General features: G+C 34.1%; 2 protein-coding genes across 5 annotated transcripts; both read left to right on the plus strand.

The window, feature by feature from the left end:
• Positions 1-8,147, plus strand: LOC133317972 (COP9 signalosome complex subunit 7). 4 transcript variants are annotated; one of them, XM_061519885.1, is made up of 10 exons: positions 1-367; positions 1,016-1,091; positions 2,647-2,735; positions 3,831-3,920; positions 4,563-4,607; positions 4,735-4,805; positions 5,280-5,415; positions 5,711-5,730; positions 7,169-7,297; positions 7,699-8,147. In XM_061519885.1, the coding sequence occupies exons 1-10, from the start codon at positions 206-208 to the stop codon at positions 7,718-7,720; spliced, it is 840 nt and encodes a 279-aa protein (XP_061375869.1). In that variant the 5' UTR covers positions 1-205; the 3' UTR covers positions 7,721-8,147. The 4 variants fall into 4 exon arrangements, with proteins under 4 accessions (XP_061375869.1, XP_061375871.1, XP_061375872.1 ...); XM_061519887.1 differs by lacking the exon at positions 5,711-5,730 and having other exon boundaries at positions 2-367; positions 7,206-7,297; positions 7,699-8,146; XM_061519888.1 differs by lacking the exon at positions 5,711-5,730 and having other exon boundaries at positions 3-367; positions 7,189-7,297; positions 7,699-8,146.
• Positions 8,148-9,567: 1,420 nt separating this feature from the next.
• On the plus strand, positions 9,568-14,318 carry LOC133317981 (MDIS1-interacting receptor like kinase 2-like). The gene is made up of 2 exons (XM_061519903.1): positions 9,568-11,359; positions 13,797-14,318. The coding sequence occupies exons 1-2, from the start codon at positions 9,568-9,570 to the stop codon at positions 14,162-14,164; spliced, it is 2,160 nt and encodes a 719-aa protein (XP_061375887.1). The 3' UTR covers positions 14,165-14,318.
• The last annotated feature ends 223 nt before the right edge of the window (positions 14,319-14,541 follow it).

Raw genomic sequence — 14,541 nt, forward strand, 5'->3', positions numbered from 1 at the left:
TTGAACTCACAAACAGCTCTTCCGGGAGAGCGTTTCTTCAGATTAAGGCAAGCTCTCAAATACCCAAAAACCCTAAAATAAGTATCTAAAATCAAAATTAAATTCCAAAAGCTCAAATCCTGAACCGAAACCCTAATCCTGAAATCCTTCGATTTTATCGAATCGGTTCCCTTTCAAAACCCTAGTTCGTTCCTCTTCGTCGAAGATGGACATCGAGCAGAGGCAATCGGAGCTCATCGATCACTTCGTGAAGCAAGCCTCTGCCGCCGCCAACGCTGCCGCACTCGCTTCCGTCCTTGTCGAAGCCACTTCTCATCCTTCCCTCTTCGCTTTCTCCGAGATTCTCGCCCTCCCCAATCTTCTACAGGTTCCTTTTTCCTTACTCTCTCTCTCCGCTTCAATTTTTTTTTTTTACTCTTTTTGTTGTTATTATTATTATTTAACGTTTTGTATACATTGCTTTGTTTGCATCTAAGCGTGGATGTTGATTGCTAATTTTTCCCCATATATATATATTTTAATTGTTTTAGGGTGTTTGTGTTCTCTGTGATCATGAATTTGAGTCTATTCTATTTTGGGTGCTATAAAATCAACCATGTTTTGTGGTGGGCATTTATATATATATATATATATATATATATATATATATATATGAGTTCGCTTTTTTTTCTGCTGTAAGCCAATACCACGTCGTTTTGGGACGAAAGGTGTTTTATAATTATAATTATAATTTTTTAATATTTTATTTTCAAGACGACGGCTGTTTAGGAATAAATGCAGATAACTTATATGCAGCAACTGCAGAAATATTTTTATATATATATATATTTGATGATTTTGTCTAAGATTATTATTATAATTTATAAAATCATTATTTTGTTAAGGCTCTTTCGGCTGGCAAATAAACTTTTCGAGGTAATATGAAAACTTCTAAGTAACATGAGAACTCCGTTTTATCTATTCAATTTGAGAAATTCATGTCTGCTGTAATTTTTTGACTCATGATTTCTTGCAGCTTGAAGCAACTGAGAATGCAGTCTACCTTGATATGCTTCGGTTGTTTGCACATGGAACATGGAGTGATTACAAGAGTAAGACTAAGGATTTACCTTTCTGTTTTCTTTTTCTTCCAGCATTTCTGTCTTCTGGGTGAATTTTTCCCAACTTCATTGATTGTTTTTTCTTTTCCCGTGGAATGTTGTTGATAGCTTCGATCAATATTGTAGCAACCACCCAGCACTATACCATGACATGTGTATGGTGAATAATGTATTTTGATGTTAATAATGTATACCATGACCTCTATAAGGATTATTATATGGAAGAGGATGATTGAGAAATGAGGAGAACCAATAGTCTAGCCATTTATGTTGTTTTGGGTTTTTGAATTGTTCTTACTTGTTAGTCTATGGTGACATTATCATGTTTAGATCCTGCTTTGATAGTTTTAGAATTTCTGTGTGTCGTTTTTTCCTTTTATAATGCATTCGTATTTTATTATTTGTGCTACTTTTGGTGAATTTTATTTGCTGGAAAATGTTTCTATCATGTTTATTATCCTCGATATTATTTGGTAGTTTTTTTTTTAAATATATTCTGCCAGGCTTTTAAATTTTAATATATATTACAGTCTTAACTACTGTTTTTAACTTCATCGCCATGCTTCTACTTTTGGCCAACACTATCCACCATACAGTTATGGCTTTTGGCTTGCTGCCATTTGTTATTGACTTCACTAGCCTCTTATTGCTTCTTCTCATAGCTACTTCTAATGTTACTTATATTTACATGCGGGCTTATTATAAGGTATGCATGCCAGGATGGAGGTATATTTTTCATTTTTGTGATTGGTAACAATCACATCCTACTAGTTTTGAACCCCAATAGGTTCTGCATATTGTTTTGTGATGTAAAAAGCCTTTAAAGTATACATCTTGCATTGTTTTTATATTGTAAATAACCAATTCAATCTAAAACCTTAAGGTGTTGGGTGACGGCTTTTTAATGGTTTATATTATTTTCTAACAACTCCTTCACACAAAAGCCCTTTGGACTTGAAGTGTGGATATTGCGTAGGTCCAATTTTTGGTTTATCTTGTGTGTATTTAATTCCATTAGAAAGTGGGGGTGATGATGATTGAACTCGTGACCTTTTATGGTCATTGAAGCTCTGATACCATGTAAAGAACCACTTCAACCCAAAATCTTAAAGTGTTGGGTGAAGACCTTTTTAAGTAGTTCTTTACATGGTATCAGAGCTTCAGTGATCACGAGATTACGAGTTCGATCTTCACCGCCCCCCACTCACTTGTGGAATTAAATAAGCATAAAGTAAAACCAAAAGACAAAAAAAATTGAGCCTATGCAATATTCACGTTTCAAGTCCAAAGGGCTCTTACGTGAGGGTGTGTTAGAGAATAATATAAACCATTAAAAAGGCCTTCACCCAACACCTTAAGGTTTTGGATTGAAGTGATTCTTTACATATACTATGTGAATAATATCATTAGGAGAATTTATAAATTTAAACTCATTTCATAATTTGTTATTTTTGTTTTGTGAGTCTGTGCTTTTTATAAAAAAACTATTTATGCCTAAATAGAAAAGGCATAATGGTACTTGTTAAACAGTTTAAGTGGCTTACAGGTAATGCTGATCGTCTTCCACAATTGATACCTGAGCAGATCCTAAAGCTTAAGCAACTTACAGTTCTTACACTGGCCGAGACATACAAGGTATTGTCTTATTAGCTACCTTGTTTTGCTGCTTTGCTTGACTTAATGATTGAGGGTGATTACTGATCCATTATAATGTGAGAGCAAGCACCATGTGACCTACTCCGGTCCAGATGACTTGCTTTTCTATCATTGGTATAAGTTATGTTATAAGTGGAAACTAATTTAAATTTATTAGACACGTCTAAATGTTTCATTTTAGTTTGTGTTCCAGTCATGGTTTTTTCAAGAAATTTTCTCGGATATGTAGATATTGGGCAGCCTTGCAGCATTTTTAATTTTCTTGATGTTCCTTTGTGTTTTAGAGCTTGCCCCATCTCCCTTTACGTCCCTTCAACAATAATTTCTGTTTGAGATAGGGAGGAATTTATTTGTTTGTGGTTGCCATCATACTTTTATTTTATTTATTATGTTTGTTAAATAAAAGCATCTTCTTTTTTCTGGGTCATCATCAAGGGACTTGATAAGTTTTCTTTTTGTGCCATCAATTTCATATTTAATTTATGTGTTGTATTTGTTAACCCAAGATGCCCCTTTTTTCATGGTCATTCATTTTGATATGTTTGATTTGCTAGATTGCTGAACTTGCTTGTAGTTATACAAATGAAATGTCTCACCTCTCATTTGGGGGGGGGGGGGGGGGGGGGGGCTAAAATTGTGTCAAGTGTGCAATTTTTTCTGTCCTTTGATCCGTTTAGCAATGCTTGCATCTGTAATGGTGTCTCTTTGCCCCTAGACCTATCATAGGATAAAGTTGCGTTTATGGTTTCTCTATGGTGTTTTGCTCAAGGTTGTTTGAGGGTTTAGTTTTCTCTAATTTTGAGCATATCTTATCTTCCACTTAGTCCTCTTTACTTTAATCATATTTCTTTTCCTATAAAAAATGGATAAATCTTCCGTAGAACCCATTCCTTGATTTTTTGTATAGGGATTGTTTCATCCAATTCATCATTTTAAAAATGTGTTCTCTTTTTCTTTGAACTTTTGTAGAATGTCTTGTTGCTATATTTGGTTTTGCTGTTTGAGTTTTTATCCTTGTCTTCCAATATTAGAAATTAATTTGTACAAATTCATAGTTTTTGATTTTTCTTTTAGGTACTACCCTATGACCAACTTATGCAGGAGTTAGATGTTACCAATGTTCGTGAACTTGAAGATTTTCTAATTAATGAATGCATGTATGCGGTAGGCATCATTCCCTTCCAGAGAGTATATTTCTGCTCAAGTGTGGAAAAATTAATGGAATATGCATTTATGTTATCATAATGATGATTATTGTTTATTTTTATTACAATAAAAAGATTCACTAGTAGAGGAAGAGGAATATTAGGGTGGTAATAACATCACATCTTTCCGATGGAATCCGGAGAGAAAAAGTAATGTATCTATTCTGAAGCTCTCCAATTCTTATGCAAGAACCATCAGCAAAAACTATAGGAAATCCATAAATCACTCAAAATCTGCCAAGGAAATGTTCACAATGGAAACGTTTGGGGATTATGCCTTATAAGGTCTTTGCTTATGAAAAAAATAAATTGTCTTTATCCTATTCAGTATTACAATCCCAAGAATAGCTTTACACTAAATGGGATCTATAAAACAGCGCTGTAATTGTTATATGATTAATCTCTGTTTAATAATTTAGTGCCTATATGGTACTTGTCTTTTTTTTTTTTGTTTAAATTTTAATATACTTGCTCTTTGCTCTTATCATTTTGTGTTATTTTTTCATTCTGTCCTTCTCCTAAGGATTGTCAAATTAATTAATTGGAAACAATATTTAATGATCAGCGGATATGTTTTTTTAACTTATCATGCTCTCTTCAGGGAATTGTCAGAGGAAAGCTGGATCAGTTGCGGAGATGCTTTGAGGTCCTAGATCATCATCATCTATTAATTTTTTATTTTTTGGAAAAATGCTCTTTTAATCCCTTTCTAATTTTTTTCATTTAATGAGTCCTCTATTAGGAATTTAGTTGATCTTTGAGGGTTATTTCAGGTCCAATTTGCAGCAGGTAGGGATTTGAGGCCTGGTCAACTGGGGAGCATGATACAGACTCTCTCTAACTGGTAATCTATCTTTTTGAAGTTGGGGCTTAATTAAGTTGTAGTCATATGTCTGATTAATAGTAAATCAATTACCGATATCTGGAAATAAAATATATAAATTTCTTTATCTGACAGTAAACATGGGTAGTGATACTGGACAGCTGTAATATGAGTGTAAACTTTTGATTTCTTTGCTTCGTTACTTCAGAGCTTTGAAATTTTCAACTACCACTTTTGAAAACAGCTTGTATTTTAGTCTGTTTAGCATCCAAACTCGGTTGAAGTTGGTTTAAACTTCCAATTATCAGCTTGTCACAATTTTGTATTTTATCGGAAGCTTTTGATTCTTGTTTTGCAATTCTGCTTGTGTTGTTTCTTTGGTTCGAAACTTCTCAAAATGGCATTTTGTCTACATTATGCTAATTTTTGGGATGTGATATGTGGAGTTTCTCTGGCAATTACTATTAAAATTTAATTCATGATTGGGAAATATAGGTTATCTACGTCAGAAAATCTGCTTGTTTCAATTCAAGAGAAGATAAAATGGGCCGATGCTATGAGTGAAATTGACAAGAAGCACAGGAAGGATGTGGAAGAGAAGGTAGAAGAAGTGAAGAAGTCCATTTTCAAGGTCGGTTGAATTTATTTTTATCTCTTTATTTTCTTCAACAAATTTTTTTCTTAAATACAGATGAGAAAATGTCCCATAAGAATGCTTACATGTAATTATTTTTTTTTTTTTGGATACAATGGTGGGAATTGAACACGTGACCTAATATAAACTACCCAAACCCCTGACCACTAGACCAATCCTAGTGGCTTACTTTCATGTAATTTTGATATTGTATACATTTTCTCCATTATGTGGCTCTCTATGCCAGAATTGATATTTCTACCCTTCGCTTCTGTGCCTTTGACTGATGCAGGATGGTTTTGTTTATAAAGGGTTTGTACTGAATATGTTGAAGTTTTCATATATCCTTTTGTTTATCTGTGTGTGTTCTGGGTTTGGTGTTCGAATATCTGGTGGGTGTATGGTGCAAGCTGGATTTCTCATGAGCACTATTTGTGAACATAAAATAAACATGATGCAAATTGACCACTTAAAATGATTAATTTCTGTCTGAGGACTTTGAATATATTCACGAGCAAGGTTTCCCATTCATTTTTCCATCCTTTGTCCTATTGTTTCTATGCTCAATAATCTTTGGTTTGGAGTTGTATCTGAGCAATTGAATTCGATCATTTTGTTTTGTAGGAGTGGAAGCCGAATCCATATTATCTTTTCTTTTAGCTCTTAGCAAGTGAAGCTTAGTACATTTTTTTTTTATCTTAATCATAGCAATAACAGAATCCTACTAAGCCATCTCAAGTTTACCATCATAGCAGCTAGTCATCATAACTACTATCCAGGAAAACTGCTATTGACAGCTTCTGTATAGCATCCCTGCTTTAGTCTAACTCAAATATCTAACTGATTGTCAAACCATTAAAAATGTGATACCCACTAATCCTTTTGTTATTTTATGTCCCATTTTTATTCTGATGATGGCTTAGAAGCCAAGTATGTGCAGTCAAGCTGCATTCTTGTTTTCATTATAGCTTAGTGTCATTGCATATTCCTGGCATTCGTGGGTGGGATTGGTTTGGCTTTAAGCTTATCTTTGAATGGAACCAATCATTATCTGTTAGATTTTGCAAAAGAACGGTTTATAGAACTTTGTTCGTCTGAGGAGGAAAAGCCTCACTTTGTTCATTATTTTATCAAATACAAGAGGAAAAACATTATTATTATTATTATTATTAATATTGGATTGGATTGGTGAAATCAATTTGGAAATTTTCCACTGTGGACAGGACTGTATTTAAAAAATATATTTGGAACCAAAATTGAACGTCTCTAATTTTGAGAAAAAAATGTCAATCTGATGATTTAGTTTTGTTTGATTGGGTTGGTCTGCTTCACGGTCCACTCTAGCTACTATATATAGTTATTTGGGATGGCGAAGTTTGGCTACTGAAAGACATTTATGAGAAAAGACCATGTACTATTACGAAGGAAGGGAACAAAATTATGATGGAAAAATAGTAGGTAAGGATGATAACTGTTTGCATAAAAGCAATATCCAAACCGCCTGCATATCTCCATATTAATGACTTCAAATTTTTAGGGAAATTGTGTTGCGCAAACGCTCTTATTCTTTAGTATAACCAAAATAACATTTTCAGTTGAGTGTTTAGCCATAACGTATGCGGCTCCAACATCGAGGCTGTCCTCTGTGTGGATTTGTAGTTTTATCAGATAATATAGAAGTATCAGTCTTATTTATACGCACAGATAATTGCCTGCTCTTCTTTATTTTTGGAATATATTGGTCGACGAGTCTTACTTACGTCGTGGCAGAAGTTACACCCTATAAGCAGGCCGACATTGACTTCAGAGGTCATGAGGAGATCTGCTCTGAATCTGGTGGAGTGATGGATTATGAAGAAGACCGAAGCCGACCAAAGAGGTAATTTGAGACAACTTTGTGTATATCAAAGTCAAGTGTTTTGATTAATTTTCTTGAAAACAATTGATTTTCTACGTTGAAATTTGCAATGAAATCACCTGATTGCAATATTAAAAATGTTTTTGGTTGCTGATAGGGTCTATGATCTTGAAAAAATGAATGAAGCTGGTGTTACTTGAATATCATAGTCACTTTTGTATAAATATTTAGTGCTAAACTTCTTGGTGGTGGTAGTCTTTTAATGCTAAACTTGTATTGCATAAGCAGAGTCCATAAATGGGAATGGATATTAGATATGACATTATAAAGGAAGTTAGATATAAATGTGTTCTGTAGCATCCATTTCAATCTCGAATATGATTAAATGCTGCAAATTATTCCTCGGCTTGGAAAATTTGCAGGAGGCGGCATCCAATATCTTGAAGATTGTAGTAGATAAAGGAGCTCCTTGGATGGGTGTTTTAATAGCTTGCCTGACTTTTATTCATGGCATGCGTCAATTGAGAAAATATCAGCTTTTGGAGATAAGTACACCTATCATCGATTATCGCACTTGTCTGTCACACCACCAAGCCGAGATAGGAACAAGGGATAAAAGGTGGAAAAACCTGTTTATTTCTTCAGGGTTGTATTTTGGAAATTGATAGTTTCTTGAACCATTGTCAATCCTATATTGAGTTGGCAAGAACAAGCTGAGATGGTGGTGCGGCTTTTGTTTTTGGTTGCTATATGCTAAACTGCTTTTCTTTGTATTATGCTTAGTATATGCTGGCCCAATTGCATTGCTTTACATTATGGTGATTATATAGTCCAATATTTAGATACATATTAGCATAAAAGGATGATGACATCTTGGTAAAATTGTAGCTGGTGTTTGAGGACACTTGTTGTCAGAAGAGTTCGTTTGAATGAGTTTTTTTGGAAAAAGGGTTTTTTTTATGCCTTGCTTATTTCAAAAGTTTTTTTTATAGAAGTTAAAGTTATTTAGATTTTGAAAAAAAGTTTGGCTTTTGAAAAAAATTTGACTTTTGACTTCTATTTTTTTTAAGCTAAATTTTTTAGCTTTAAAAAAAGAGAGCAAGTATTTGACTTTTTTTTGTGAATTTTTTTTTTTGAAGCAAACATCCAAATATTAAGTTGCAGCGAGAAGGGCTTTTTTTATTATTAAAAACAACAGTTTTGAAGGAAAAAAAGTCCATACAAACAGGGATCACTTAATTTTCTTTTTGTTCAATGCTACTCACAACTTCGAAGAGAAACAAAGTAAGAACTGTTTTAGCTTGCGGTTTAATTGTTCTCTTATAAAAAGGCAGTTGTGTTTGTGTTTCTCGATTGTTGCGTGCCTAGCTTTGCTGTCTTGCATGTTATTGTAAGACCAGTTAATCTTTTACTTATATGGCCCTGCTATGGGATCGTTAAGATCGATGAGCATTTAGAATATGAATGTAGTCAGAATTAAATTTAATCTAATGATATGTGATAAATTATTATGGTGGTTATGATGTTGATAGTCATCTTTCTTCTATAAATTATTATGTTTTTCAAAATAGAAGTGACATAATTTTGTTGGATGATTTTAACTGTTTTATTAAACAAACTATTTTAATTATGTAACTAAACAAACTTTAGGTAGTTCTACGAAAGTGGTTGACTTGTTGGATGGGCCAAGCTCCTTTTAGTCACATGCTTGAAGTTGTTATTACCACAAATTTTTTTAATTTACATATCAATATCATTACGATTTCTGCATACGTATTGGACCTGATACAGGTGCAATGTTTCATCATTCAAACCCACGCTGTTTAATCTTTTTAATTATTTATGTATATAAAAAAAAAACCCGTAATATGGGTAAAAGGGTTCATACTAGTCTAGGCTAGGCAGACCCACCCACGCACATAGACTTCCATGCTCTAAGAAACTTGCATTTTAAAATCTTGAGAGTTGACCCTAAGTCAAGCAATGCCGTAACATACAAGTAGGCTCAGTCAACGTGGCAATGCCTCAAATCCTACGTTGACGCGTGTTGTACAAGTCAAGCGGGGTGTGACTGTGAGAATAAAAGAGTCACCACCAACCAACGAGCAGTTTAGTCAGTCACATAACATTCAAGTTTAGTTTGTGATACATAAACATAAACATAATAATAACTCATAAACAAAGTTGGTTTGGAGTTTAAACATTTCGGTCTGTGCACATTAAAGCAAACAATGCATGGGAGAGAAATATGGACAGCCTTTTTTCTTATTTGTGGTGTGAGTGTGACTACTATGTTGACTCCATTCGAGTTAGGAGGATCTGCTGCTGCTGCTGCTGCATCATCATCCCAGCTTGAGCTTGACTTTGAAGCAAATGCTTTACTCAATAGTGGATGGTGGAGATCATACTACGATAATAATATCTCCGAACGCTGTAATTGGACAGGTATAGTTTGCAACGACGCTGGAAGCATAACAGCAATCCAACCCCGGTACTCATATGAAAGAAGGGTTGAATTTGCAACACTCAACCTCTCTGCTTTCCAGAATTTAGAACAGCTTGAGCTCTTCGAAATTGGAATACGAGGGAGGATCCCACCAGAAATCGGTATTCTCCCTAAACTCACTTATCTCGATTTGTCCAACAATGCTCTTGAAGGTGAGATACCTCCTTCACTTGGAAATCTTAGGCAATTAGATACCCTAATCATCGCTGGCAATAGCATTAATGGCTCCATTCCTCATGAGTTGGGGTTCCTCAAAAATCTTGTTACACTAGTTCTATCTGCTAATATGATCAGTGGGAACTTGCCTATTTCGCTTACAAATCTCACTCGATTAAAAAATCTTGACATTTCCATCAATCGACTTGAAGGTGAGATGCCACCTTCACTAGGAAATCTTAGGCAATTAGAGACCCTAATCCTCGCTGACAATGACATTAATGGCTCCATTCCTCATGAGTTGGGGTTCCTCAAAAATCTTGTTACATTAGATCTTTCTAATAACACGATCAGTGGGAACATAGTATCCTTGTTCGCTGAAAGCCTTGCAATGCTAACCACTGTCGAGCTCAGTCACAACCGCATTGGTGGTGAAATGCCATCACAGCTTGGATATCTTCCAAAGTTCACCTCTTTGGATCTAAGCTACAATAATCTCACGGGAATGGTTCCCCAATATCTCCTTCATGTTGATTTCGTGGACATGTCCTACAATAATTTGAAGGGTCCAATTCCAGATGGCTTCAGACCTTATGCGCTAACAGGCAACAAGGATGTATGCAGCGATATTCCAAATTACCAATTGGCATACCAATTTCAACCTTGCTCAGCTCACAGAAAAACAAGCATGAAAGTAAAACATCATCTGCTCATAGTTCTTCCCATCCTTGTTTTTCTAATAGCCGCCCTCTTACTGCTTGTGTATCTGAAATTGCGTAAAGTACGTGCAACAAAGAACAAATATGCAAACACAGCAGCAACTGAGAATGGTGATTTCTTCTGTGTATGGAATTATGATGGAAGCATGGGATATGAAAACTTAATTAGAGCTACAGAGGACTTTGACATGAAATATTGCATTGGAACTGGAGGGTATGGGAGTGTTTACAAGGCACAATTATCTGGTGGCAAGGTTGTTGCCTTGAAAAAACTCCATGGTTTTGAAGCAGAGGTGCCGGCTTTTGATGAGAGTTTTAGAAATGAAGTGAGAGTGTTATCAGAAATAAAGCATCGACATATTGTGAAGCTTTATGGATTCTGCTTGCACAAAAGAATCATGTTTTTGATCTATCAGTACATGGAGAAAGGAAGCTTGTTTGCTGTCCTGTATGATGATGTTGAGGCAGTGGAAATGGATTGGAGAAAGAGGATTAACATTGTTAAAGGCATTGCAAATGCTCTTTCATATCTTCATCATGATTGTTCTCCTCCAATAGTGCATAGAGACATAAGTAGCTGCAATGTCTTACTGAATTCAGAGTGGCAGCCCCGTGTGTCTGACTTTGGCACGGCCAGACTCCTCCAACATGAGTCATCCTATCGAACTATAGTTGCTGGAACCATTGGATACATAGCTCCGGGTAAATTCTTCATTGCTTTCTTTTCATTTTTTATTTTTTTTTCTTTTTAGTTCTCTTGCCCTTTTTCCCTAGGCTCTTGTGTTTACTTGATTCGAAGCCTAGTATATACATGTAACATGTAGCTGCACTAATTTGTAATGCTGTGTTGGTTTGGTTCTCTGCTTTTTAAAGCCAAGCCCATTTTTCTTAAGCAAGTCACTTACATGATTTGATTATTCTCACCCTAATTAGTTGCTATAAGGCTTTGTTTGGGACTTTAGAGGGAGAGGGAAAGAAGGGGATCCAGGGGGAGGAAGGAGAATGAAGGAGAAAAAAATTGAAGGGTATTTCCTTCCTTTACTTGGGAGTTAAAAAAATGGTAAGGGAGAAAAGTAGAGGGTTAATGAGATATTTTTACCATTTTATCCTTTTTTAAAAATTAATACAATTATTACATTTTACAAATTAAATTAAATTTAAAATTTCTAACAAAATTATTTATGTACTTTTTGCAATACTAAAAAAGATCGTATTTTCGATAAAATTTCTATGTTGCAAATGACGAAAATTTCGTCAGAATATTTTACGTCGAAAAGTGACGGAATTTTTTCTTGGATGAAAATTTTTACAAAAATAAATTTTCTATCGAAATTTTGGACGAAATTTAATTTTCTTCAAAAGTTTTGACGAAAATGATTTCCTCCATCAAATGTTTTAAACGAAAAAGAATTCCGTCAAAAATTTTTACGGAATATTTTTCGTTCAAAATTTCGATGGGAATGTGGTCTGACCAAAATTTTGACGAAATTTGTTTTGTCAAAATTTTTGAGGGAAATGTTTCGTTCGAAACTTTCGGCGAAATTTAGAATCTGTAAAGAATTTTGACAGAATAATTTTTTCCTCAATATTTTTTATCGAAATATTTTTCGTCAAAAATTTTTACAAAAATATTTTCAGTCAAAACTTTTTGACTGAAATGTGTCCCGTTGAAAATTTAGATGGAAAAGTTTTTTATCAAAAAACTTGATGGAAATATTTTTCGTTGAAAATTTTCGATGGAAATGTGTTTTGTTAAAAATTTCGATGAACAAAAAATTTTACGAAAATGTTTTCGTCGAAATTTAAATTCTGTAAAGAATCTTGATGAAATTTTTTTCTGTCAAAAATTTTCAATGGAAATGTGTTTCGCTGAAAATTTTGATGAAAATATTTTTCCTTAAAATTTTCGATGAATATTTTTTTTGTGAAAAATTGAGGCAAATATTTTAAAGAAATTTAGATTCCGTAAAGAATCTTGACAAATTTTTTTTTTTTGTCAAACTTTTTTACAGAACTGTTTTTAATCACAAATTTTGAAAGAAATATTTTTTGTCGAAAATTTTTGCGAACAATTTTGATGGAAATTTTTTCCCTAAAAAAATTTGACGTAATTCATTTCTGTCAAAAATTTTCGATGGAAATGTGTTTCCTCAAAATTTTGGAAGAAAATATTTTCGTTGAAAGTTTTAACGGAATTTAGATTCTATCAATGATTTGTCTGAATTTTTTTTCCGTAAAAAATTTATGTCAATGATTATGGTAAACTCTGATTCCGTCTTTAGTTTTGACGAAATTTTTTTGACATGTATGATTTTCATCAAAAATTTCATAACTATTTTTGTCGAAATATTTTTCATCGAAAAATTCTGTCGATATTTGAGACTTTTCTAATAATGTCACATTTAAAAATGATTTACATTTATCTAGTTTTCACATTTTAATGCTAAGGGTAAATAAGTTATTTTTAATATTTTTTCTCTTAAACCCTCAAATTGGGAGAACTTTAATTTTAGGAAGAATGAGGATTTTGGAGAATTTAGTAAAAATTTCTAATTCTTTCCCTTCAATTTTTTAAACTCACAAAGAAAGGGAAGGACTTACTAAAATCCTATTTTTTCTTTCCTTCCTCTCCTAAAACCAACTTCCAAACAAAGAGAATTAAGAGAGGAGGTTAGGAGGATTGAAGAGAGAAAAAAGAGGAGAGGAGCATGTGTTTAGATTGCTTGTAACACTCCTTTGTAGGTGACCATTTGATGTTGTGAAATGGTTGTATATGTGTGTAGATTGCTTGTAAGAATCCTTACAGTTTTGTTTGTTGACTGTGGAGATTTTACCATGGTTTTTTCAACTCTTACGTTGAGGACATTTTTCCATGTTAAATATGGTGTCTGATTTTTTTGGTCATCTTTTGATCTTTGTTACTGTGTTTGCTGCTATTATTACTATTCCGGGGGGGGGGGGGGGGGGGGGGGGGGGGGGGGGGGGGGGGGGGGGGGGGGGGTTTCCTTATTTATGAGTTTTTATCATGCTGAACTTATAGAAATCAAAGATTTTATTTAAACCAGTCAAATTTCAAATATTCTCTTTTCTTTTTCTGTTTGATCCTTTAACATGCTTTATGTTGATCTGATCGATGCAGAGCTTGCCTATAGTATGGTTGTGAATGAAAAATGTGATGTCTATAGCTTTGGAATGGTGGCACTTGAAACTTTGGTGGGAAGGCATCCTAAGGAAATACTGTCATCACTTCAATCAGCATCTACTCATGCCATCACATTATGTGAAGTACTGGATCAACGCCTTCCACAACCAGATATGGAAGTTTTACCAGACGTAGTTCGTCTTGCCATTACTGCATTTGCATGCTTAAATCCCAATCCTTGCTCTCGGCCATCAATGAACTGCGTGTCTCAACGTTTTCTAACTCAGCCAAAACCATTAACCATTCCTTTGGGTGAAATTTCATTGCAGCAGCTCATGAACGAAGATTTCAAGAATTATTTATAGTTGTCAATTCCTGAAAGCGGAATTCAAGATGAAGTTGATGCTGCCACCATTTAGTAAAGACTTTGTCAAAGTTGATTTGCATGAATTGTTAGAAAACCTCATAAAGTTTTGTTTCTAAGGTATCTCATTTATGTATAAACTTCATAAACTCAATTCGGACCGGTGTTGATGGATGAATTGAGTTTTAATGTTTTTCTTTGTATTATGCTGAGTATATGCTGGCCCAATTGCATTGCTTTATATGGTGATTATATATTTCAATAATTAGATACATATTAGCATAAAAGAATGATTACATCTTGGTAAAATTGTAGCTGGTGTTTCAGGACACTCGTCAGAATATGGGCCCATTTGAATGAGTTTTTGAAAAAAAGATT

The sequence above is a fragment of the Gastrolobium bilobum genome, unplaced genomic scaffold (assembly GCF_033153095.1).
Source record: "Gastrolobium bilobum isolate Gb01-03AN ecotype WA unplaced genomic scaffold, APGP_CSIRO_Gbil_v1 utg26319, whole genome shotgun sequence".
NCBI lineage: Eukaryota > Viridiplantae > Streptophyta > Magnoliopsida > Fabales > Fabaceae > Gastrolobium > Gastrolobium bilobum.